Source organism: Chaetodon auriga, chromosome 1 (assembly GCF_051107435.1).
Source record: "Chaetodon auriga isolate fChaAug3 chromosome 1, fChaAug3.hap1, whole genome shotgun sequence".
Classification (NCBI taxonomy): Eukaryota; Metazoa; Chordata; class Actinopteri; order Chaetodontiformes; family Chaetodontidae; genus Chaetodon; species Chaetodon auriga.
Window position 1 is genome coordinate 15,986,526 of NC_135074.1, and position 26,122 is coordinate 16,012,647.

The following is a 26,122-nucleotide window of genomic DNA, read 5'->3' on the forward strand; positions in this document are numbered from 1 at the left end:
TAGAAACTATAGTCATCAAGTACACAAGCATTATTTTGATCTTGGATTTATACTGACCAGGATATGAGACATTTGGACAGAAATAATATCTACTGTCCTTTTCCATTGGGCAGTGGTGGAGGAGGTAAGTTATGTAAAAGTGCCCATCAGCAAGTATCAATCAACAAAATGTACTCAAACTATCAAAAGTCAAAACAAAGCTAATTTAAACTACTGTTATAGTTTTAACCAGACACGAAAGGTATGAAAAATTGTAATCTGAAAAGTAACTAGTAACTGAAGCTCTGAGATAAATGTAGTGGACTAAAAAGTACAATGTCTGCCTCTGAGATGGAGTAGAAGCAGAAATTTAGAGAAAATGGAAATACTCAAGTAAGTACTCAAGTAGTCAAGCAAAAACTGCAGTAACTATGGAGATAAAATGTATATCCGTATAAAACTATGAATCATTTATTTAAAAATACTAAGAATGAGAATGCATATTTTATTCTACACTGCAGGCTGTCTTGAAAGGAGCGCTCGAACATCGTTACACAAGCGAACTTGGTCTCAAAACCTCACTCCACGTCTCCAGGAGAGGGAGAAGCCGGTGGGGTCCGGACAGTAAAGCAAGCCACCCATCCCGCTACGTCATGACGCATGACGTTTACGGTGTTCGTGATTGGTTGAACTGACAGACAGGTAGTGGAGCGGCTGTAAGACGTAAACTACGTATGGACATAAACAAGACTGTTACTTACTACTGTATCCTGAGTAATGCCCTGACCTGGTTGAGTGAACTCAAAGATACTCTGCTCCGGTAACCGCCGCACATATTTGGTGAGACCAGTTTAAACGTTACACTTGTTTAAACCAGTTGTTCGGTTAAAGCTGAAGTTCAGGTTTACGCTTGGTAGTCAGAACCGGGTTTTGTCTTGTCTGTGTGAGGGCTCGATAGTTTAGCTGTTTCATGTCTAACGTCCAGCTTCCGATATTGTTTCGTTCTTCTACCTTGACTCAGCTCGCGTTTTCACAACTTCAGTTACACACTGTAACTTTGATTTAAGTTCATGTTAACTAACTTAACGTTTATCAGCATCAACGTTAACCGTTGATGTCGAAGTTGCTCGTCGCCATCTGCTTCTTAAGTTACATTCAGTCCTCGTGCGCTTGATCGACCTTTGCAGGACAGACTTTGACTGGAAGAAACGTCTTTGAAAACTGTCCCATAAATATGAGTTCTGTTTCATTCCGAGCGTGTAAACGTGTTATTGTTAGACGCAGTTATTTCCCCACAGTCTCTGCACTGTTGGTTGTAGGAGGCAGTTTCCAGCTGCCTTAAATCACATGAATTTGGCGTTGCTGCTGATTCTGCTGCTTGTTGCGGGAACTTGCCTGGTGTGCTTACACAAACCGGTCACTTTCATCCAGAGGCTAAGGCTAATTCAACATTAAGGCACAGAATTGCATTGCCTTTTAGCACAGTTTGAGAGAAATCTGCCCTGTGATAATCGCAATGTGCACGCATGAGCTTTCAAATGCATGTTATGTTGTGTGTTTGTGGGAGAGATTGCTGCGTTAAAGGTTTTAATTGATTGCCTAATATGTTGTCACATGATGTTTTCATCACCTCTCACTTCCCTCAGTGGAAGCCACAACCTGTTTTTCTCTTTCACAACTCACTGTGCTCAGTGAACCAGTGTAACATCTACAGTATGTGCAATACATGGTTTCATAAAGGTCCACTTTTGTAGAAATGTACTCATTTATGATTTCTCTGTCTTCTTTAGTTCAGACATGGGGCTCTGGTCTCCTCTCCTCCTCTCTCTGGCAGCAGCCCTGTCCTCTGCCTTCGTGATTTCACCTCCGTAAGTGCAGCAAATAACACACAGTATGTAAAGATGAGCGTAATGGGATTTGGTCTAATGAACTCTGTTATTTTTTGCTTTTCCATTTACACATCTCTTACATTAATACATAGCTCTAAGTCGATATGTTTGAGTCATTGTCATCCTGTCCAAACAACCTGGACTCCATTAAGAAATTAATGTGTGTGTGCTCATGTTGCAGACACATGTGGACCAAATTGATCCTGACCCACCACTGGCCACGCACTTTCTGTAGTGTGAGTTTCTTTCCTGCCTTTTATTTATTTATTTTTTTCTCTTATATTCTGACCTTTTTAAGATGCAGTCAGGCTTTTTCACGGAGCAAAATTTGACATGTCATCATAGGAAAAGCAATAGTAGAATTAATAAAATCAATGATTGCCATTTAGCTTCTGGAATAGGACAGAGCCATCATTGATATTTTTGGGAACATCTGTGATTTTCCTACTATAACAAGTCAAAATATCTGACATAAAAAAAGGACAACTTCTAATTCATTGTACTCCATTCAGATTTGACTTTCCACATCCTGAATATAACTGTGCACCAAAGCAGCCATGGATTAAAATGGGCTCTGTATGCCAGAGCCAAAACACATGAATCACTGATTGTTTCCTGGACACTCTGCATAATAGGTTTAGATTAAGGGTTAGCCCAGGATATGTTGAGACAAACTGAGTGTAGTGTGGATAGCTAATAATTATCCAACAATTAGGCTAAATTATTTAAGAACATGGTATGTAATCTTAAAACTATGTTGCCCTCTTATCTTGCCCATGAATGTTACCTATATACTGTGTAACTGAGTCAACATTTAATCCTTGTACATCATGTGATGTCTGAGCGTCATGTGACAGGCGGCATGTCAACAATTTGGTTTGATTGGGCAGCGTACTGTGAAACATTCAGTGAGGATGTGGTTTTAATCAGTCATGCCACGGAGACACACATCTCTGACTTTGTGCTTTTTGACCTCACGTTTCTCGTCTCCTATGCTTTCCTGAGAACTTCTCCGATGGTTCAGACCCTCAAGTGTATCACGTGTCAGCAGCAAAGGTCTGATTTGGCCGCATTGTTGTCTTGGTATGATACATGTCTGTATGGGGGAAGATTTTTATGCTGTCTCAAGCAAATCTTGAGGTCTCAATCGCTGAACACGTTTCCATTCTAAGCAGAAGTTTACATTTTCCAAGACTCAACTGAGGAGATATATATGTAGATCCTGAACTGCAAAGCCACAACACTGCTGCACTTCTCCTTTTTACTCAACAGTGTGACATTCCTCAGGCATTTGACAGATTGAATACAACATACAAGACAAGCTTTATCTCCAAAGTGATTGTTCATTCTGTTAATCGCTTAAGTCTATTTTCAAGTACAAACATTGTCCTGAAATGCTGCTACCTTAATAATACCTTTACCAGGGTTGTTGTTTTGTTTGTATGCAAATATCTTTGGGCTCCTAAAACTGAAAATGTTCATCATATTTAAAATTTCATTGACCAAGTTATTAATCGGTTCATTTAACAAGAATGACATCAATAAAAGAATTAATTAGTTGCAGCCCTCATAGCTACTTTCCAAATGACAAATAACGTTTTAAATTTGTGTGTCCAGATGGAATAACAATACTATATTTTTTAAATACATTTCAGATGGAGCACTGTCATCCGAACATTAGCTACTGGACACTACACGGATTGTGGTAAGTGTGTGCGTGTGTGCGGTTTTTAATTAGATAAGAGAGTGTTCTTTTGTCAATCAGTGCGGCAAATGGCTGTAATACCTCTTTTCACTTCCTCATTTTTCCTCTCTCTGTGAGGGAGTGACCCAGAGAAACTGAGATATCTAATGTTGTAAATCTCTCTGTTTTCCAGGCCAGATAAAGGTATTGACTGCAATTCATCGTGGCATTTCAACTCTTCTCAAATACAGGTACCAAACTGTTCAGACTGAGTGTGTCTTCAAATTCATATAAGTCATTTATCTTCTTTTGGCAACATGTTAAATCTGTAGTTATTGTAATTCATGGAGATTGGACATGGATAGACATTGGTTTTCACCAATGACAAAATTTGGTAGGACAAAGAAGAAACAAGAGAGTACTTGATTTGTAGCTCAATTAAAATCTCCTTTAACCTAAAGCACATAAAATCAAATAAAATTTTCCATTACCAAAGTGAGAAGGTGGTCGTGTTTTTCTTCTCGTTTTCTGCGGTTGGTACACTGATAAATGAACACATCTGTTTCGGGGTATGTGTTTTCAGGACTTGCTTCCAGACATGAAGAAGAGTTGGCCTGACCTCCTTAACCCCTTGTCTGCTGGATTCTGGTATTACACCAACCAACCCTTCCACCTTTTCTGTCTGTCAGTCTGTCTGTGACACTTTTTAGCTGAGTGTGTTCTGGTTTTCTATACTACAGTAAGGCACAACTACCAGATCACTGTTAGAGCATCTTTCATGACTGCTGCTGCATTTTTTTCCTGGTTGTCAATGCATCATCAAGTAATATGACATCATGACAATAACTGCTCTACCATTGTGTAATAGGGCTGATTAGAGTAGTGGGTGTTAATGTACTTTGCTCCACTGTGGCATGCCTTGTGTGTGTGATCTTAAAAGCAGAATGAACATATAACCTTATTTCACACCAGCAGTCATTTAAAAAAAAAAAAAATCTTATTGTACAGAGGTAGTCTGAGTGGATTTATTTTCTTCAGTCACAAACTTCAACCTGTCAGTGGCTACATTAACATAACATACTCTATTGCCCATTGTCCTGTGGCATATGTCATAGTTTATGTAGTCACTCTATAAAGATGGGAATTCACTATTTGATGTAGTGTCATGCATTAATCCATTGACCTTCATAGTTAGCAGTGTTGAGAAGCACACTGTGCTCATATTAATTGTTAACCAGTTTTAACTACAGGATCATATTCAAGCATAGGGATGTAATCATGGCTGATCCGATGGCTTAGTCAAGGGACAGGTGATGTGGTTCCCAAACCCCAGAACAACAAAAGACATCGTGTGTCAACTGCCCACACTGGCCTCCCAGTGGAGATGCTCCGTGGCCTTGAAATCAGTCATCAGTGGGCAAACTGAGATGATAATAATCATGAAGTGTGTTTCCAGCTTCAATTTGTACATGATAACAGTAACACCTGTTAAAATTTATTTGTCTGATTCAACAGGAAGTATGAATGGCACAAACATGGTACATGTGCAGCCAAAGCAGCTTCTCTGAACAGCCAACATAAATACTTCAGCAAGGCACTGGAACTTTACCATAAAGTGGATTTGAACAGGTACAGCACATTTTCCTACACAAACGCGCCTCTTTCCTCAGAAACAAAGTCTCATTTTCTGCCTGTCTTGATGTTCCTGTTAATCCTGCACATGTTGACTGTTCACAGTCTTGTTAACAGATACAGACTGCTATATTCTTATTTTAAGTCACTCTGAATAAAAGCATCAAAGCCTCAAGTAGAAATCTTTGTTTGTTGTTGTAGCATCCTGCTGAAGTTTGACATCACCCCTTCAGAAAAATACTACTCAGTAGGTCTATTTATATTTTAACGTCAAATTGTGGTGTGTGAAAATCTCAAATATATTAGTGTTATGTAAGAAATAATCTGTGGCATGAGAGTGCCTGTCACTGCTGCTCTTCTCTCTGCTCCTAATGTGTCTGTGTGAAGTTTTCTCAGATTGAAGGAGTCATCGAGAACTTCTACGGCGTCAAACCGAAGATCCAATGCGCCCATCCGTCAAAGGTATGAAAATGCCATTCAAATAATGAAATCGTCACTGTTTGCTGTTTGTGTTTTCAATGGTTATACTTCTCTTTTGTGTGTGTGCGTATGTGTGAGGTGACAGTCTGTCAGATTGTTCAAATGTATGCTTTTGTGTTTCACAGAATGCTGATGTCCAGATTTTGGGGCAGATTGAGATCTGCTTCAACCCTGACTTCACCCTGTTGGACTGTGAGAAACAGTTAACCATGAAAACCATATCTAAGGGAGACTGGGACAATCCCATGGCTGTTGACAAAGCCTCTGGGTTCAGTGTGTGTGACCATGATATGCCCGTTTACTACCCACCTCTTCAGTAAAACACATACACACACAAACAGAAATGCAACACACACTACAACCAAACTTTTTGCTTCAGAAAGGCACACAAATCTACTCTTTGTTTACCAATCAACTGTACTGTCATTCAGCATGTACACGCGCACACACACACACACACACAGACACACACACCATATATTTTCTCAGGCTTCACAATGAGCGTCATAGCCTCATACAACACAGCAGTCTGAAAACATTTTTGGTTATCATGAACACTCTGGATGCAACAAGTACTTGGAAAAAGTCACCATCAAGGTCATTGTTCTTTTTATATCCTGCAAAAACCAGGACACACACACACACACACACACACACACACACACACACACACACACACTTCACTACTACTTAGTGCTTTAATGGAATTACGTCCCTTCCTGACTCCTCCTTACTAGTAGATGACTCCGATCCACGGCTCAGCAGGGTGCTTCGTGGTGAGTTCAGGCCAGGCGGAGGGGCAGTTTACTGTGCCTCTGTGTGTCTCTGTCTGAGTGCCACTGACTCGACTCTTACTTCATGTTATTGATTACGTAGATGTCAAATCCAAGTGCACATCTTTTGACACTGCTGACCATACTTTATACCACATTTGTGTTCCATCTCTTTTTTGTGGAGGTGATTTGATTTTGTAGTTGCTAAATAAAAAATAACAGGTGTTCTTTATTATTGAATCACTACTGAAATTAGGCATATTTTTGAGGGGTTTTGGAGTGAACAGCACTGCTGGTCTTTCGCACATTCTAAATTATTGGTAGTTATCATTTGCTGCCTTCTGATGTTTGCCAAGTACTTAGGGCATTATTCAGTGTAGTGCTGCAGGCCTGGCTAGGTCTGTGTCCATGTTGCTTGAAGAGGATTGTTGGTCACATTTGAGAGCTTAACACCAGTATATTATACCTCATGTATAGACTAGAAAGTCTAAACAGAGCCCAAAAACTCAATATATTTCACGGTATGTCACACAAGTTCATGGTGCACCATTTCTGCCTGTAGACAAAATGCTTGTTTCTCAAGGATGGAGCAAACGTTTTGGACGACAGTTTTTAATTCCCCACTGATTTGTACAATGATTTGTTTCTGGTGGTGCATTTTTGTGCAGAGATACCTCAGTGAAAGCTTTTAAATAATCAAGTGTCCCAGTGGACAAATGCTGATGTGTGAAACCACCGAAGTGAACAACTGTACTGTCGTTTTTTTAATGTCAATAAAATAATCAATATGTAGTCGGTCTGCCCTCCAGTCATCACTGAGTCATTACGTAACACGCAGCATTGATTAAAGTCTACCTATTTACATTTTTTATTTATGGAAATGAAATGGAGCTTGGTGAATAAATAGAGACGGACCATCTGGCTGAAAGCGGTGTTATAAGGATGGTTTTAAATGGCATCTTCTGTCTGTATGTCTGTTTATGCACGGAGTATAATATAATACTATATTTGAGCCAGTATTTCTATCTGTCCAGATCTACTCTGTGTGTATGAATATTCATGTTGTGATCTCCTTACAGAGCCATAATCCTACCAGGACAAAGACACCAGTCCATAATCCTGAATCTCCTCCCACAACACAGCACCGCAGATTGACTAAACACATCTGATTACATATTCAATAGTGCTAAAATGCCCTCAAAATATGTGCCAGCTATATCCAAAATGTGGTCCAAATCCTGTCAAACACATGAAAACAGTACCATGAGCTCTGTTTTTAGTGATGCTCCAAGTTTGGGGATCATGGTCTAAGCGTTTGAGGTGAATCACCCTCGCTGAAGAACTTGAAACCTAATTTTAGAGAAAATTAGAGCTCAGGTCAGCTCTGGACACTTGACCCAGGTGGAGCAGCAGGCCTGATTTAGCCCCTGCTTCCATCTAAGAAAGCCCCCCCTCCTCTCTCTCTCTCTCTCTCTCTCTCTCTCTCTCTCTCTCTCTCTGTCTCTCTCTCTCTCTCTCTCTCCTCCGTTATGTAACACTGCAGTTCTGCAAAGCTGCTGATGTGACAGATCCAAGTACCTCCACACACACTTGCACACACACACACGGCCAGTGATCAACCAGATCATACTGTACTCTCTGTGATTGCTGTCCTTGTTCCTGTCATCACTGCTATTGATTATACCATTGATTGCTGCCCTCAAACTGAACTGAATCCTGATGCATGTCCCTGAATCAGAGCCACGGTATTTTCCACAGGCCTCTGCTGTTCCACTGCTGCTTATACTCTGCTTCATTTTGTCATTTGCTATGTTTTCTTCTGTCTGCGCCCGGGGTGTGTTATTGGGATGTCATGCAGGGGCAAAAGAGAAGGGATGGAGGAAGAGAGAGACAGACAGAGGTAGCTGGGTTACACCATGTGACCTCGCCAGCTGTTGCTGTACGCTGGTGGGAGAAACAGAGAGGGAGGTGAGGGCCAGGAACAGGGGAGAATGAGGCAGGGAGGGGTGGGGAGCTCGCCGGCACACAATGTGACTGGTGACAATCCCTTGTTCTGCAGAGAGAGCGAGGGAGAGGGAGGCAGCAGGGGATGAACACACACGCTCAAGCAGAGATGTGAAGGGGGGCTCACACACACCTCTCCTGATTCAGCGGAACAGATTTATTCGTCACTTCTCCCTGCAGCCTCACGCAGCGAACCTGCTGCAAAACAACACAATCCCAAAGCCAGCAGCACCTGCCCGCCTGTCCGTCTGCGCAGATTAACGGCTCTGTTACAACCGGGACTGCGTGCTGACTGGCGTCCACTGCAGCCGAGGGACGGAGGGGGGGACGACAGGCTGAGAGCCAGCGGAGAGACGAGCAGCGAATGTGAATGATGGGGAAAGTAAAGAGCGACGACTGCATTGAGGACGGGCCAATGGATGAACTGCGGGACAAATAGATAACCAGAAGAAGAAAGAGCTCTGTTTCTGTTTCTACCTTTGGACCTCCTGCAGGGAGATGTACATCATTATGGGATAGATGCACAGGTCTGCCCATTGCCATGGATACCAGCACGCGAAAATTCACAGTGAGGAGATGGTTTTCTATCTACCTGAAAAACAAGGCGGCGAGGAACAAGAGCAGCGCGGGCTTCTGTCAGCTGGAGGTTAGTCAGGCTGTTTATGCAGGAGCTACACAAACTTACATCCACTGAGGAGTCCTCTGTGTGTGTGTGTGTGTGTGTGTGTGTGTGTGTGTGTGTGTGTGTGTGTGTGTGTGTGTCCTGCGTTGCATCACAGTTGCAACATGTGTGTTTATATGAATATTAAGGCCCCAAGACGAAAACCAACACAGCAGCCGTTTCTTATCAACAGTGTATGTGCGTGTGTGTGCGTGTGCGTGTGTGCGCGCGCACATGGGAATGGGTGTGGGAAGAATGTGCGTTATTTGGTTTGTTGTGGTCACTGCAGCATCGTTACAGCTGTTGCTCAGCCTGCCTGTCAGGAATCCAGAAAATACTGTGGCAGAGAGACTCTGTTTTGACAGAGAGAGAGAGAGAGAGAGAGAGAGAGAGAGGCTACATGGAAATACAATTTAACAGACAGAGACGCTAACAGGCAAACAGGCAGGCAGGCTGATAAATGGACGCAGACAGATTGATTCAGTGGACGGCCGCAGCGGTGGAGGTCTATTTATAGCTCAAAGAAACCAAACAGCAGGAGGAGAGGGGCAGCATGCTGTTTGCTGCACGTCTACCTGTATGTTTGAGATATAAATAGAAAGCAGACTCCCCCTCTGCTCCTCTGCTCTTTGTTGTTGTGACTGCTGATGAATCGACTTGACAGGCTGTTACCTGTTCGTGTGATTGTTCGTCTCTCTGGCTCGTATATGTCTGCTTGTGTTTGATGGCCTGTTCGTTTGATTGTCTGAAACGTGACGCTCCATGTGGGAAAGTCCCCCTTCCACTTCCCTCTCCTTCGCTGCAAGGGCCTGAGTCAGGTCAGCTACAGATCAGCATCCCAGAAGCGGGTGCTGAGGCCTTGAACCTGTTCTCTGGTTGATGGATGCCACTCCTGCTGCCCTCTTTAATGAAAACAACAGCAATGCATCACATCAGGCAAACTGCACTGTGGTCCACGGGCTGACACTGTCCAGCACGGTACACTTCAAGCCACACCCCAGTCAGTGACATCACAGCAGGTGTTTGCTGATGAAAAACTGCATGATCCCAGCTTTGAGTAGTTTAGTCTGCAAAGAGCTTGATCACCTTTACATTCAAAGCACAAACCCTACCTCACATGCTCAGTGCTTAGGATAAAGCCATCTCATATCATATGTGTTCTGTTTATTCAATTCAATTCAATTCAATTCAATATTCCTTTATTTGTCCCGCGAGGGAAAATTCCATTACTCTAATAAACTTTGCACACATCACTTTGCACCTAATTTACATAATACAATCACTATAATTTGATAAAGGGCCACATGCTAGAACATGAGCCTCAAATTATTTTGTGCATGTCCACAAACTCTGAGTCAAAGCAAGTGCAAAATATTGCGAGAGAAATGCCTCGACATGACTGACTGTATTATGTGGGGTGTGGATCTCTGCACTGCTGCTCCGCTGTCATGTCAGCTGCTGATGTGCTGTCAGGTTTGTTTCACTGAGGGAGAAGTGTGCAGCTCTGCCTGGCTCTGCACGTCCTTTAGCATCTAGACTGCAAAGAAAGAAAATCTCTATCTCAGTCCATTATTGAATCCCAAAAGGAATCACCAACAGGGTGAGATCATGGCCCTTGTTTTGTATATTCTACGACATTTCAAGAATCAAACGTCATTTTCTTGGTACAAGTGCATCAATCTCGAGATTCTGGCTGTAAATTTCTACAGAATTCCTGATACAAGGGAAGCTGCTCTGGAATTGTCCCTCCCATTGGCTGATTTTCTTCAAAGTAAATGTTGAAGGCTGAGTTTGAGACTGGTACTATGCTGAGCTGCACGCTTTTGATCAGGGAAACTGTTACAGGAAAACAAATGTGCTGTGTTATTCAGAGACTCAGGAACACTCTCACTGCAGAGATAGGGTCAAATAACTTCCTGTCTTAGCAGAAACACACTGAAGTGACAGTTTGATTATTTTTAGCCTCATATGGTCTTTGAGTTTTAGAAATTACTCCGTTTCCAAACAGAGGGATCGATCTCATGCCCTTATGGAAACACTGTACATTCAACTCTTTTAACGACAGGTAACTTTGTCAAATCTGTAAAAACCCAAATAGACTTGAGAGTAAATTTAGAGAGAAATAAACTTGTTAGTAATTCATAGTGTAAAACTTAGCAGTTTAGTCAATCAAACAGATCAAACCAGACAGTGCACACATGGATAAAACGATATTAACCCCCAATTCACTGCTATTCTTTAACCATTTTTCAGCTGTCATGCTGCACATGTCAACGTCTCAGTGCCTCCTCCCTGACAGTTTACTAAAAATGAAGCTTACATATGAGAGATGAGATGAAAGCCACCAAAAGAAACTATAATTTATGAACTGACTCCTGTCGGCATTATGCTTGATTTAAAGTAGGGTGTAAAGGTCGTAACTTCTGAGTGACTTCACAGAATTACAGTATACTGTCACACTGACCAATCTCATTCCTGCCTCAGGTTGGTGGTTGATCATTTGCTTCACTGAGCAGACTGAATAGGCTGCAAAAGGCAGCTTAAACTACGCATCACTGCCAGCGACCTCACCCCCCATACCTTCCCAGCAATAACATAATGACGCATAAATAACCAGCTGTCTGCATGTGTGTATTCATGGGAGAGATTTGTTCTATTTTTGGGGTTTGATTTATGGATGTTACATTATTTCATAACTGCTGGGATGGAATTCAGCACCTCTGAGACAGATGTTACTGCCTTATCTCCTCAGTTTTCTGAGCGTTTCTGCCATTTTCAGTCTTTGTAAATCTGTAAATAACACACTAAACGTGACTTCTGTCTCTCTTTCCTCAGGATGACAGTATCCTTAAGGAGATTGACATCAGCCACCATGTTAAAGAGGGTTGTGAGAAAGCCGACCCGTCTCAGTTCCAGCTGCTCAAAGTGCTGGGACAGGGCTCCTATGGAAAGGTACATGAATGAAATGTGGAAATCCATTCCTTTATGTGCCACACTGTGTGCATGGGAGTACTGTCAGCTAAAACAGGACAGAGCCTTCTTCAAAGCGCAGCCATGAAATCTAAAGTGTACTATGGCCTAAAATATCATTGTATGCAGTTACAATAGATTTCCCTGAACCGAACCAAGGGGCCTATCCCAAAAAACAGCAACGCACCAAAAGTGCACAAAAGTATATGGAACAGGGAGTCCACCTACTTTTGGCCATCATTTGCCTTTGATAAATCGTCTATTTTGAATTATTTCTTGATTAGCAGTTTGACATCTCGTGCCACAGATGACTAAATGCACTTAAATCAGTAAGGACCTGATGAACCAACGTCTGCATGAGGCACACGTGGAACCACGGCAGATGTTGATGGGTTGATGTTTTTTTTTTTTTTGCAAATCCTCAGTGTGGCCTATTTACGATGTTTACATAGCTAGCTATACACCACTTTATTAGCATTTGGCAACCACATGTAAGTCAGAGCTCTTGTCTCTCACAGTGAAACAGCATTTATGTGAGTCTTTTATGAAAAGTGCTAATAACAGGCACTTACTTCAGCTTGGTAGCCAACAAACTGTGTTTGAGAGTGAGTGGAAGGTAGCATTTGAGGAAAAAAAACAAAGCGTTGTGGTCTTAAAACAGGTATTAGTGTCCTACTTATCACTGATATGGCTTCTTCCATTAGCAACAGTGGTGGAGGAAGTGTTCAGATCCTTAGTTTAAGTAAAAATAGCAACACTACAGTGTGAAAATCCTTCACTACAAGTAAAAGTCCTGTACTTAAAGCCTTACTTTAGCAAAGGTATGTAGGTATTATCAATGAAATGCACTTAAAGTATCAACAGTAAAAACAGGTAGACTCATTGTGCAGGAAAGTGGTTCCTGTCAGTGTTTTCACATGATGACATGACGGTGATCATTCCAGGTGTTTCTGGTGAGGAAGATCAGAGGAGTGGACAGAGGACAGCTGTATGCCATGAAGGTGCTGAAGAAAGCCACACTGAAAGGTAACAAATGAAAAGCTGACGTGTGGGATGCAGTAAAACTACTAATGCTTTGACACACAGCGTCTGCCCAGTGGTTTAATGGCTTCATTAATTATTGTCTGTCTTTATTAATGATATTTCAAATATATTCCATACATCCATTTTTGGACACACAACAGGTGATTCTAGAAATTAAGAGGAAGCTTGAAAAACTCTTGTATTTGATGTTGGGAGGCAAATTTAAAGATGTGAAATACTCTAAAACTAAAAACAGTGTCTGTAGAAGATGCTATGTTTATCCAGAAACGGAGTAAATGACTGAGTCTTGACTGAGACGCATCACGCTGCAGAAACAACCTTCTTCTTTATTGGTTGCTGAGTGGTCATTTGTTAAGAGCGATATTGGCCATGCACAGGACTGACAGGAGATGTTTGAATGTCAGAGGCCTCAGAGTGGCCTACATTCAGGAGGATTTGGGGTAAAAGAGGTTAGTTTGTACTTGTGATGCAGATAAACTGTTTTGAATCGAATGGGATTATTGTAAACGAGGATGCACTGTAAAAGCAGGCTGAGATGTCATGTGCTGATTTAGTGTCTTTGTACAAGCCTTAATCCTCTTAACCTGCACCTCTGGAATTGAAATAGTTATGTTCTCATACTGTCAAGGAGACAGATGCTGCAATAACACTGTTATTGTAGTTTGCACTGCACTGTAGACCCGCAGCACCGTGGGATGGGTCTAATTCAATTTACATTTTTCAATTAAGTCAGTGCAGTTTCATCCGACAGACAAGCTCCTCGTGGTATAAGAGCAGACAGGAAGAACTGAATATTGTATTTTTAAACAAATTCTGCTTGCCCCACAATCTCCTTCTCAGTTCGGGATCGTGTGCGGTCGAAGATGGAAAGAGACATTCTGGCAGAAGTGAACCATCCGTTTATCGTTAAACTGCACTATGGTAAGTCCGAAATCTCTGTCTTCCAATATATAATGAAGCAGATCTTTTTTGACAAGAGAAAAGCAGAAATGGAGGTTTAGATTTCCTTTTAATGCCCGACCCGGCGAATGAATTGCTTTATTAGATGATGATGAGAGGCTTTTATTGATGCCCTGCTGAGGCTGCACGTTCACAGTATACACCTTTTCCACTTTAAATACATATTCGATATCGTCTCAGTATTTATTATATAACTTGTGTGTGTGTGTGTATGTAGCCTTTCAGACAGAAGGAAAGCTCTATCTGATCCTGGACTTCCTCCGAGGAGGAGACCTTTTCACTCGTCTGTCAAAGGAGGTAGGTTTGCTCCTCATAAGAATCACAAGCCTTTCAAGGTTTGTTACGGCTTTCATAACGCTGATGCAGAATCACCAGGAGTGAATGTACCTGCCGTCACTGTCCTTGTGAACGCTGCGTTGACGTGGCCCTCGCCTCTGTTGCTTTCATGCTGATGCGTCATCAGCAAACACAAAGTGTGATAAACGCGGTTTTATTTTATTTCGTCCATTAAGTCTCAAAAGTCCACATCAATCTGTGCTTCTGCTGGTGTGGGAAGGTATTTTTGTGTGTTGTACAGCAAAATTCAAAACTTTACAGTAAGAATAGCTTTCTTTGCTCTAATAAGAAGCATGAAAAACAGTCCTCAAGAGATCCGTAATGACACTTCATGACTATTGAGAGTTGGATGCCAACATGAGCCCACATACATTATTTGTTATTGTTATTTTCTTTCATATTTTGCTAATGTTTTAGGGGGTTTTGTCTCTTTCATTCTTGTTTTTGGTGATCTATTCCTCAGTACCCCTGCATGTCTTTATCTCTTCCAGGTAATGTTTACAGAGGAGGATGTGAAGTTTTACCTGGCAGAGTTGGCCCTGGCCTTGGACCACCTGCACAGTCTGGGTATCATCTACAGGGACCTCAAACCTGAAAAGTACTATTTCATAATGAGTCCCTTTTTTGTATCCCTTTATTCTACAAAACAATCTTTAAAGCAGATTATAATGTTCGTTTTTCCCCACAGCATTCTTCTGGATGAAGAGGGACACATTAAGATAACTGGTCAGTGCATCCAACAGTCTGACTTTCTTTCTGTTCATCTCTTACTTAACGTCGGTCTTCCTGCTGACCTTGCTCCACCCTCTCTGTCTGACTCTGTTTCAGACTTCGGGCTGAGTAAGGAGGCCATCGACCATGATAAAAGAGCATATTCCTTCTGTGGAACGATAGAGTACATGGCTCCAGAGGTCGTAAACAGGAGAGGGCACACGCAGAGTGCTGACTGGTGGTCGTTTGGGGTTCTAATGGTGAGTGTTGGTAAAGCTTTAAACAGTCTTCTACTTTTTTTTCTTTTTTTTTACTGACTTGCAAATTTTGTCTGATCATGCTATCAGAAACAGCAGGCATGAATTTTCTGTATCTCATGAGCCAAAAACCCAGCTCTTGGATGACGTGCCAGTGCACTGCTTTCTTAATTTGGCTTTCTTTTGGCAGTAAAGCTGCTTAATTACCGTATCTGGCAGATTATGTCCCATCACTTTCAGTAATCGTGCATCTGTTGGATTCTGCTTGTTTTGTTAGGCATGTGGCTTATTTTACTAATACTGAAAAGGAGGTTAACACTCACTGACAGCTTGCAGCTACACCAGGGCACCAGGGAAAAGTGTCTCCCCTGTCTCCCCTGTCTGCCCTTGGCCAGTATTAGGAATATCCAAATATTAAAGCACACAAACAAACAGCTGAAGGTTTCAAAATACGCCCTCTGGACTACACGGATTTTGTAAAACTAAAGGCAGTTGTGGAAGGAGTCAAGTCAACTTAATCTTATTTTTAAAGCCTGGTAGCTCAAATCATAAACTCACCTCAAGGGGCTTTACAATCTGCACAGCAAACAACACTCTCTATCCTAAGACCCTCCATTCAGTTTTATAAATCACAGTTTCTGTAAACAGAAAAACAAAAATAACTGTGATTAGATATAATTTAAAACATTATAAAGTCATCTTTGAGGCCGGTAATTACCTTTAAAAATGGTGCTGGAAAGCAGCAGCGTGTCAGCAGTTATCCCTTTTTCTTTCATTTCTCTATGTTTTTATATGATTTATTTCTTATGTAATATGAATCTCCAATCTATAACTAATGCTGTTTTTTCTTATCACAAAATATATCGTTGCATATTATTTTGCATTTGCATAGTTGGACAATCTCACAAATTTCTTTGTACCGGCAATTTATTCATTGCTTTGTGACTTACTGTTGTACTGTATTATTATCTCTACTGGAGTGTCATTGAGGTTGATTAAGGCGCTGCATTAATAAATGCCTGTTTATGTGTGTTGTAGCGCAGTGTTAAGTATTACACATTAACTTTAACAAAACATTAAGGCACAGCTTTGACATTTAAGCTTCCAACGTCAGTATCATCAAGTCAATTGAAGTCTTGGTGAAATGCAGGAAAAGTCAAATAACTAATGACACACTGAGAAGAAAGGCTCAGAATAATGCACCTCTGCATCACCTCTCCCTGCTCAGCTGCCATGTACTCTGACTGCTGCTGTCATCTGTTTTCCAGTTTGAGATGCTGACAGGATCGTTACCATTTCAAGGAAAAGATCGGAAGGAAACAATGGCGCTTATTCTAAAGTAAGAAGCATTTGCACTGTTATCATTTATTGTTGTTCCTCCTGAAGCCTTTGATTATGAACAGTTGTTTCATTAGCTTGTTCTTCTTAGCTCCTGTATTCAAGTGACAGTGTTTTTTTTTGCACAGAGGATGTTTTACTGCATTTAGGTCATACTTCCTCAGAGTTTGTGATCTACTTCCACCATTGCAACCACGTCTTTCTTCAAGTACTTATAATAATAATTTTTCAGGATGTGGTTCATTCAAGATAAACTGCTTTTATGAACCTTTACCTTTCACTCTCAGAATGCCCCATGATACCTGAGAAAACAGTTATTCTTAAGAAAGCAGAGTTAAAACAGTCCAACCATGTTTATATGTCGCAGCATTATATCATAGAAACGTGACACACACCAAGGGTTGCTCACTGGAACTGAGAACAGAAAAAAAAAGTTGCACCCTCTGGCTCCATTCTTCCATTATGGAGCCAGAGGGTGCAACACTTTTCCCCTGTCCTCAATATATCACAGCTTTACCAAACATCTGAGTTTGCATAAACTTGTTTCTCGTCTTGTGTGCACAGGGCCAAGCTGGGAATGCCGCAGTTCCTCAGTCCTGAAGTGCAGAGTTTATTAAGAGCCCTCTTCAAGAGGAACCCTGCCAATCGACTAGGTACTTTATGGATGAACCTTGGAAACTGACATGCATGTGTGTTTTCAGAATAATGGCTGCACATCTACATGTTTGTGCTGCTTTGTATTACCAGTTATGAGGGCTGTTCTTACCTGGAGGGGTTCAAAATGTAAGGGACAGTGAGGCCGCAGGTGAAAGCAACAACCTAGATTAAATCATCATTTTGGACCCTTTGCACAGCAGTTGAGTCAGTTAACATTCAGACCTGTGGTGCTAATGCCATTAAACCTCATCCTGAGGACAGTAATTCACATAGCAGACTTCATAAAAAGTGACTGACTGTATATACAGTATGTTTTAGATGTTTTTGGTATGTGGTCGGTTTGCCTGATAGATGTGAACAATGTCTCAATCTGTGTGACTGATTAGGTGCAGGACCAGATGGAGTGGAGGAAATAAAAAGACATCGCTTCTTTGCATCCATAGACTGGAATGTAAGTGCAGTTTATGAAGGATACTCTAGTTTTTTACTCTTAACTTGTATCATATACTTGTATACTCACTGGCAAAAGTGAAAAGTAGACAAAGTATCAACAAAGTATGTAGTTTGTAAGTATTTCACCTACAGCTGTGGAAGAGAGCTGTGAGTAAATATCCTGTCGCCTGTGCCATCGCCGACACCAAGTTGCTCATACAGAACATCCTGTATGTTAATGATATGTTTAAAGTTGCCATGTAAGGGTGTTGACAAAAAAATCTTGTTTTCTTTTTTTCCAAACCACGTGACAAACCTGCTGGTTTCCCTGAAATCGTACTTCTGATATTCAGATTAGTGGCCTGGGTTGAACTTGAAAACATTTATTTAAAGAACAGTGAATCTGGATCACACTGTGGTGACTGTAGTTGTTGTATCCTGTCATCTAAAGCCTGCAGCTGTTCATCCACTTCCTCAAGAGCTGCCCGTAATCATGAATCATTGAACATCTTTAGTGTGAGATTTTGCTCAGTGGCAAAATCCCGAACTTCCCTTTCTGCCTGTCCTGCCCAGCTTTACTGTAATTAATCCTCCTGTCTATAACGGCCTTTGTCACAGAAACTTTGCCTGTGTGCAAATGTTCTGGCTCCACGCATTACCTGTGCTATCGTAATCTAACCTTGACATCCACTCCTTCTTTTAACTGTAAGCGCTCTTTCCCAAAGCCTCTCTTTAAGCAGCCTGTCAGACTTCACTGAATCATGCTCTGAAACTCCATTTGTTTAACTTGAAAGCCATTCTTGCAGCCCCTGGGTCACACGTGAGTAACAATCATGCTGCAGAGGCCTCCCAATTCATGCCCTAACAAGAGCAGCTAAAAGCAAATCACTTATGTAACGACTGTATGTGCTTTCGGGAAGTACATTACAGGAAATTCAGATGGGCAGATTTCACGTTCGTGGGCCTTGAAGGAGTGCGGAGGACCAGCTTTATTAAACTTAGACACTGGAATGACTGTTGGTTTTGGTAGCATTAGAGTGGTTTTGCTCCCAATCCCTAATTTATTGTTTTATTGACTGCACAGCAAAATCTCTCAAAGCACCCATGGCCACACTGTTGCACCCATTCCTCTTTATCAGAGATGTTCGGAAGGCTTGTGACACTTGTTTATCCGCTGTTGTGAGTAGTGACGCTTTCGTTTCTAACAAAATCCACTATTATCTGCTTTGCATGCCCACTAATCTCTGCCCTCGCCACTGGCTCTCACTGTTACTCCTCGCTACATTACTACCTACTCTCCCCTGCCAAACACCACATTTTCCTATTTACAGATGGCATTGCTGGCTTGGTGCGACAAGCTATCAATAAGAGGCTTACGTTCTCCTCCACACTATGCTAATTAAATCACTGGGCTGTATCGGGCAGAACTGTTCTGCTGCTCTCCATCAGAATCTTGTTGGTCCTTTTCTCTGTGATCCCCCCATTTATCATTAACGTCTTGATTTTTCAGGCTTTTCTCTCAGATCGACACTGACAAAAATCTGCATTCTCACCTTCTCAGCCGCTGTGCATCGCAAAGAATGTGCATTGCAAATTAAGCAGCATGTAGGAGTGCTGATTTATTAGTCTCACCATAAAAAAAAATAAATCTTTTTTTTTTCTCAATGCTGGTGGCCTCTGATACAGTTATTTAATGTGGAACCCTGCCAGACTGTTCTCAGCAGGCAATGGGGACACCTGCAGGCCATACTCGGGAATGCACTTAAGTAAATAAGAGTGAAGTCTGTGCGTACTCTGAGGGCTAATAATGGACCTACAGGAGCTTTCAGCTCACATCACTTCACAGTGCATGTCAGATAGACCTGTTTTATCACTGCTGATGACTGATTTTTCATTATCCGTGAGCTGATAATGACAGTTGGATAATGACAGTCTTTATTTCATGATCCTTTTTTCTAATTTGTGAAGTTAAATTTCAAGGCCAGCCTCTGTCATTGCTGCACATGCTTCCATTAAATCTTTATGACAGGATTCGTTTGACATGAACGTTTCATTTAACCGTTGAAAGCAACCCAGGTTTCACTGTTCACACTGGATCCAGTGACTATTACAAACAGCTATTCTAAGGAAACAAAGCAAGTTTTGTTGACACTCAAAACACTGTTCACTAGGTGACTCTAAGCATGACTTCTCTATTATATTTTGTTGTGAATATTCATCAGATCATGAGTCATTTTGTGGCTAGCTGTGATCATTGTTGCTGTTTTTCTATAGAAGCTGTACAGAAAGGAAATGAGGCCTCCATTCAAACCCACAGTTGGAAGACCTGAAGACACTTTCCATTTTGACCCTGAGTTCACCTCCAGAACACCCACAGGTAACGAAAACACACACACACACACACACACACACACACACACACACACACACACACACACACACACGCCTCTCTGAACTCAAACACTCTGAGTCTCCGGCCTCTTTTAAATCTCATCCTAAAACGCTTCTTTTTGTGAAAGCCATTGTTTGAAATGTTTTCTTTATTCTGTTTTTGTTCCTATTTGTTCAATCAGTTCACTTTCATTAATTTTATTGTCTTTATTTCATTTTGTGTTCATGTCCTTGACCTTTTTTTCATTTGTAAAGCACTTTGCAACCTTGTAAAGAAAAGTGCTATATAAATAAAGTTTATTGTTATTATTATGTGTTAGTAGATAAAATGAGTTGAGTGCACTAACAGATGAAATGTATGTAGTAGTTGTTACAGTTGATGATGCATTTGGACTCGATGAGATATATTGGTATCATTTTGCATGTCCTTGCCTCTCCAGACTCTCCCGGCATCCCTCCCAGCGCAAACACACACCAGTTGTTTCGCGGTTTCAGCTTTGTTGCAACAAATCAAAATCATGAGCCCAGCGCTGCAACGGTGGCACCTTCTCGTCAGGAGGTGAACAACATCAACCCCATAGCACAGGTACGCGTGTCTGTACGAAAACACCTCTGATGAAACGATATACTCACCCGCTGATTGGAGAACAAATTAAGTGTGTGAATAAATCACTGAGTTGCTCCATTTTATGAGTTAACTGACAGATGAACGGAGGGAATAATTAAGAAACTGGCCATTTAATGATGCTGACCTTTCTCGAAATAACCCCCATAAATCACAGTCAGCTGTATTACTGCAGCGACCGCCTGCTGGACAAAGCCATTATTCTCTCACCTTATACAAGACTCTACACATTTGACGATGACAGATATGAGAAATATAATGGAACAATGTGTGTGTGTGTGTGTGTGTGACTGCTCGTGTTGCCTGCAGCATCTCCGTGGCGACGTGGCCTTCAGTGATGTTTATGAGCTTAAGGAGGAAGTTGGACAGACAGCAACTTCTGTATGCAGGAGGTGTCTGCACAGAGTTACTGCTGTGGAGTATTCAGTCAAGGTAGAGGACACGAAAGTATTTTTCAACATACTGAAAAGCATCTTTTGGCATAGCAACGAAGCATAGTTAGCACATAATGATTAAATTGGGTTCATGCTTTTCTTCCTGCATTCTGTCTGTCTGTTAGAGATTCAGAGGTTGTAGCTGTGTGTCTTTCACATCATTTCCTCTGTGTCTCTGTGTCAGATCATTGAGAGAGCGAGGAAAGATCCGTCCGAAGAGATCGAGATTCTCTTAAGATACGGACAGCATCCAAATATTATTACTCTCAAGGATGTAAGTGTAACACGCAAAGAGCACAAAGACAAGAAGAGCTTTGTCAGCATCTTTCTAACAGTTTTTGTGTGTGTGTGTGTGTGTGTGTGTGTGTGTGTGTGTGTGTGTGTGTGTTTTTACCATTAGGTGTTTGACGACGGCCAGTGTGTGTTCCTGGTTCAGGATTTACTGAGAGGAGACGAGCTGCTGGACAGAGCTCTGATGGTGCCAAACTTTACAGAGAGGGACGCGTCGGACATCATCTGCACGCTGACCAAGACTGTGGAGTATTTACACTCCCAGGGGGTAAGACGGAGGGGCAGGACCCTCAACACAACACTTCTGGACCTCATTGTATTTGAATTGTACTTGCAACACGCTGCATGCCTGTGTTTGGATTTGAAGAGGGAGATGAAGCACTGAGGCAGCAATAATAAAATAAATCAGTTTCTATGTGTGTGTTTTAATCTGTGTGTCTTTCCCCTTTCTCTCAGGTCGTGCATCGAGACCTGAAGCCGAGTAACATTCGCTATTCTGATGACAGCGGACTCCCAGAATGCATCAGGATATGTGATTTTGGTTTTGCCAAACAGCTCAGGGCCGAGAATGGTTTATTGATGACCCCGTGTTACACCGCCACGTTCATGGCTCCTGAGGTACAGTCAGTCAGTAATCACAGGAGGACGTCTCTAATATCTCACCAGCACTTACACAAATTATGGAACGGATATCAAAAATACATAAAAAAAAAAAAAATTAATCACAGAAACTAATCCCACCACTCTATTGAAATGACTGCTGTGTGTGTGCGTGTGCAGGTTCTGAGGAAGCAGGGTTATGATGCAGCCTGTGACATCTGGAGCCTGGGGATTCTGCTCTACACCATGATAGCTGGGTCAGTGTAAAGCCAGCAGCATTGACAGACTGTGACTGTTCAAGTTTCTGGTGTAAACGTATAAACTGCACGTCATGTCGCCATTTTCTGCCAACGCTCCCCGCGGTGCCATAAACAGGATGTGTTCTAAATTAACTCCCCTGTTGAACAGTGAAGACAGTAAGAGACAGTGTCTGTTACCTGTGTCAAACCGAAGCTTTTTATCTCCTCTACGGCTGGTTTTATTGTCTCTGGATTCTACAATGTCAGGGGTTTTAATTTCTCAACCGTTTTCGATCTCAGCAGGTTCCCTATGGTCCCACTCATTCTCTCTTATTGTAATTCACCCAGCCTTTGAATGGCTCTCTGTAAACTTTTCATCTTTATTGGCCAGTTTCAGTCCGTTTGCCAGCAGCTCTGAGGACACAGCGGAGGAAATTCTGGCTCAAATTGGCAGCGGGAAATTCATTATCACAGGAGGGAACTGGGACCTGGTCTCAGAAGCTGCCAAGGTAAAAAGATGTTTTGGGCTTGCTTGCTGTGTCTGAGTATATAGACAATAAATATACATTTATCACCTATTTATTATGTCTCCATATGTTTAACAGGACATTGTGATCAAGATGCTCCATGTGGACCCTCACCAGCGCCTGACTGCCCCCCAGGTACACTAAACAGTAGAGGAAATCATTTGACCTGACCTACAGTGTGTGCTGCATCCCAGCTTGTTGTCTGTTGTTTGTCTGTATATCATCATTTCCGTCTTTGAAAAACACACCCTTAAATTGTTTTTTGCTGTGATGCTCTTTAGGTTCTCCGTCACCCCTGGATAGTAGACCGAGACCAGCTCTCTGAGAGAGCGCTCACCAGACAGGATGCACTCACTGTCAAGGTCAGGCCTGTTTGCATGTGTGTGTATGCAGTGAACATTATCTTATTATCAGAATATGAGGCCAAATGCTTGTTATTCTCAGACGTTCAGTGTTTCTGTGTTTCTTAGCAGTGTTACATTCTAATTGTAATTGTATAACAACTCTTGTTGTTCTTAGCAGATTTCATGTAAGAATCAGTAAAATGTGTTTATCTGTCTGTCCATCGGGTGGCGCTGTCTGCCACTTATTTATTTTTTTGAACATTGCTCGGCCAGTATGAAGGCAATATAATATATTCTCCTTTTATTCCACCAGGGGGCGCTGTCGGCCACCTACTCTGCGCTGAGGCGCTGTGCTCCTGCTCCAGTCCTGGAGCCTGTTCACTCCTCCAGCCTGGCTCAGCGGCGGGGAATGAAGAAACTGGGGAGTCCCAAAGTTACTTCAGACTCTAAAGAAAAGGAGAAGCCTCGACAAGCTGAGTGAAAACAAAACTTAAACCCGGACTGACATAATTTAAGAAGATGTAGTCTTTTAGAGAAGCACACACCTTGTTATAAAGTGCTTATGGGCCTATAAAGTGAATGTAGCAGATCAGAAGAATTCAATCCAAAGGGACTAAGCCTAATTAATCAGGATCCGCTTCAGTTCACTCAATTCAAAGTGTAATTTAAAAAAAATAATTTGGGGCACTTAGTTTGAATGTTGCCCTCGCTTTCAGTTGGTTGAAAAACATTTATCTAAATTTCGTTCTCAGACATTTCTCACGGTTTGGTCATGGCTATAACATTGCAACGAACCGGACTGATCTGAGCGGACCTTTACTTGGTTTTGGTCACTCCACAGTACAGTTAAAGCTGCAGTGCCGTATAAACAGACAAATTGCTACTTGCCTTGATCTTTATGTGCAGTAGCTCCAGCAGCTGAAAGTGGGACAAATTATTCCGGTCATCAAAAATCAGAAAAAGCAGTACTCAGTGCCACAAACGACATGCCAAATAGTCAATTTATTTTCCTTTTCATGTTCAGCACATTGATGTATGTCACCAGGAGTTCGTGGACAGCCACAATAATACTGTTCTCCACAATCACAACTCTAATATCTAATATCAGACATCTGTTTGAATGAGTCACTGTCACTCAGATTATGATATTTTTCTTCCAGCCAGTCGTTTGAATTCTGCGGAGTTATGCATGTTAAAAATGTAAATATCCTACCAAAGTGAATTATTGCTTAAGTTAACGATGCCATTGAAGTCTTACTGTTCATAATATGCTTAATAATTTAATGTGCGTATAGCTGTCTTCCAGAAATGCAGCCTTTGACTCTTATTGAAATTTATTGTCAAATGTGTCACAACTGCACTTCCCAGATCTGGTGGACCGGTGAGCGAGCTGCGAAGGTGTTTATGTTCAGCGTAGTTTGTTGTGTTTTTCACAGCATTATTCAAAGTGTTATTCGTCTTAAGAGTAGTCATAGAGGCAGAGAAGCCTGGAGAGCATCGTATTGCTCTTTGGTAAATGTCACACTCATAGGAAAACCGCGCAGCTTATACTGCTTTGTATTATCAAGTCCGCATTCAGTGTGAGTTCATCCTTCTGTGTGTGCTCGAGTGTGTCAAGTCGCTGTCAGTAGGCTCCTGTTTGCTGTTTTTGTGTGAAAGCCAAAACGTCTAAGAACCACTGTGTCAGAGGATTGTACATACTGTCTATTGCTGCTGCCCTGATTGTATCTAATAATAAGTTGTACAATCACAAATACGAGGTAAGACTGAACAGGGTGTTTTGCAGATATGAGTAGCGCACTTTGTGTCATACAATTACAGTGTTGTTACCAGTAGGAATGTAGATTATGATGCGCCACAACTAATACACATACTTACTGGTCAGAGGTAAAACAAAACATATTGTGATGTGTAACCAATAAGCACTGTAGCAGAGATACAGTAATCCTGTACATATTGTGTTCGCAGATGCACAGACTGTAAATGTTGTGGTGCATAGCACAACTGTAAGAGGCAGAGCCGGGACTGATGCAGCTATGAGTGTGCAGATAAGGTTGTAGAAATTGTGCTGTACAAGCATAAGATCGAGGTAAAGCTGTAAATATTGTTAACTAATTTAAATTGTACATACTGTCACGCCAAACCACTAGTAAAGAGGTAAGATTGTATATATATATAGCATTGTGCAACTATCGGCAAGCAGTGAGGCTGTATATATTGTGTTTGCAGATATATTGAGATTGTACATATTATATTGTGTTGTGCATCCATTGCTCAGAGTGTACATACTGTCTATACCTGGCCAATCACTGAAATTATTGGCTAGAATGCCAAAGTTTTACAAATAAAGGAAAAGAACAGAAATAGCACTGAAATGAGTGAAGGGGTTATTTATAAAAGCGCAGGTGTTAACGTCAAGAACATGAATGACGGCTCTGCATAAGGACAGTGTGACAGCGAGCCAGCACAGACAATACCAGACCCCTGAAACATGGATCATTAGTTCTGTTATTTACACTTTATTACTCGCACTTCTGTGAAAAAGGTGTATGAGCACAGTGTAATATTCATCATTACATCTCCCGCCAATAGTTACATTTTGGCCCTGAAAAGATAAAGACAAAGCTGGTGCACAATGTTTGCTTCACTTCCTTTGAATGTCAAAACAAGAACTCAGGGCTGTTTGAACGTAAGCAAAAAATTAAACATGACAGAAAGAAAAGAAAAGAAAAGAAAAGAAAAGAAAAAAGAAAAGAAGTGGAAGATTTTTTAGGTATAACTCAGACAGATTAGCAGACAAATACACGTAACACTAACATGCATTTACGTTTAACAAACTACTCAGTCTTTATACAGTCATATTA

The 26,122-nt window shown here is 41.5% G+C and overlaps 2 protein-coding genes across 3 annotated transcripts; both read left to right on the forward strand.

Moving 5' to 3' along the window:
• The first annotated feature begins 686 nt into the window (after positions 1-686).
• Positions 687-7,456, forward strand: rnaset2 (ribonuclease T2). Of its 2 annotated transcripts, XM_076726534.1 has the most exons (10): positions 687-819; positions 1,770-1,847; positions 2,050-2,104; positions 3,524-3,573; positions 3,746-3,803; positions 4,136-4,200; positions 5,068-5,181; positions 5,386-5,431; positions 5,572-5,646; positions 5,790-7,456. In XM_076726534.1, the coding sequence occupies exons 2-10, from the start codon at positions 1,777-1,779 to the stop codon at positions 5,982-5,984; spliced, it is 729 nt and encodes a 242-aa protein (XP_076582649.1). In that variant the 5' UTR covers positions 687-819; positions 1,770-1,776; the 3' UTR covers positions 5,985-7,456. The 2 variants fall into 2 exon arrangements, with proteins under 2 accessions (XP_076582649.1, XP_076582657.1); XM_076726542.1 differs by lacking the exons at positions 687-819; positions 1,770-1,847; positions 2,050-2,104 and adding an exon at positions 2,883-2,924 and having other exon boundaries at positions 5,790-7,228.
• A 922-nt stretch (positions 7,457-8,378) lies between these two features.
• Positions 8,379-25,627, forward strand: rps6ka2 (ribosomal protein S6 kinase, polypeptide 2). The gene is made up of 22 exons (XM_076726556.1): positions 8,379-9,087; positions 11,938-12,054; positions 13,017-13,098; positions 13,957-14,037; positions 14,294-14,373; positions 14,904-15,010; positions 15,101-15,138; positions 15,241-15,383; positions 16,649-16,719; positions 17,283-17,371; positions 17,762-17,826; positions 20,082-20,184; positions 20,639-20,784; positions 21,133-21,255; positions 21,442-21,531; positions 21,658-21,816; positions 22,005-22,166; positions 22,329-22,405; positions 22,779-22,896; positions 22,993-23,049; positions 23,196-23,276; positions 23,572-25,627. Exons 1-22 carry the CDS (start codon positions 8,983-8,985, stop codon positions 23,737-23,739), a joined length of 2,262 nt encoding a protein of 753 aa, XP_076582671.1. The 5' UTR covers positions 8,379-8,982; the 3' UTR covers positions 23,740-25,627.
• Positions 25,628-26,122: the final 495 nt, after the last annotated feature.

Coding starts and splice junctions, on each gene's coding strand:
- rnaset2 (XM_076726534.1), top strand. CDS start 1,777: ATGGGGCTCTGGTCTCCTCTCCTCCTCTCTCTGGCAGCAGCCCTGTCC. Junction 2,105..3,523: donor GGCCACGCACTTTCTGTAGT/GTGAGTTTCTTT, acceptor AATACATTTCAG/ATGGAGCACTGTCATCCGAA. Junction 3,574..3,745: donor TGGACACTACACGGATTGTG/GTAAGTGTGTGC, acceptor TCTGTTTTCCAG/GCCAGATAAAGGTATTGACT.
- rps6ka2 (XM_076726556.1), top strand. CDS start 8,983: ATGGATACCAGCACGCGAAAATTCACAGTGAGGAGATGGTTTTCTATC. Junction 12,055..13,016: donor GACAGGGCTCCTATGGAAAG/GTACATGAATGA, acceptor TGATCATTCCAG/GTGTTTCTGGTGAGGAAGAT. Junction 20,185..20,638: donor CACCTCCAGAACACCCACAG/GTAACGAAAACA, acceptor TTGCCTCTCCAG/ACTCTCCCGGCATCCCTCCC.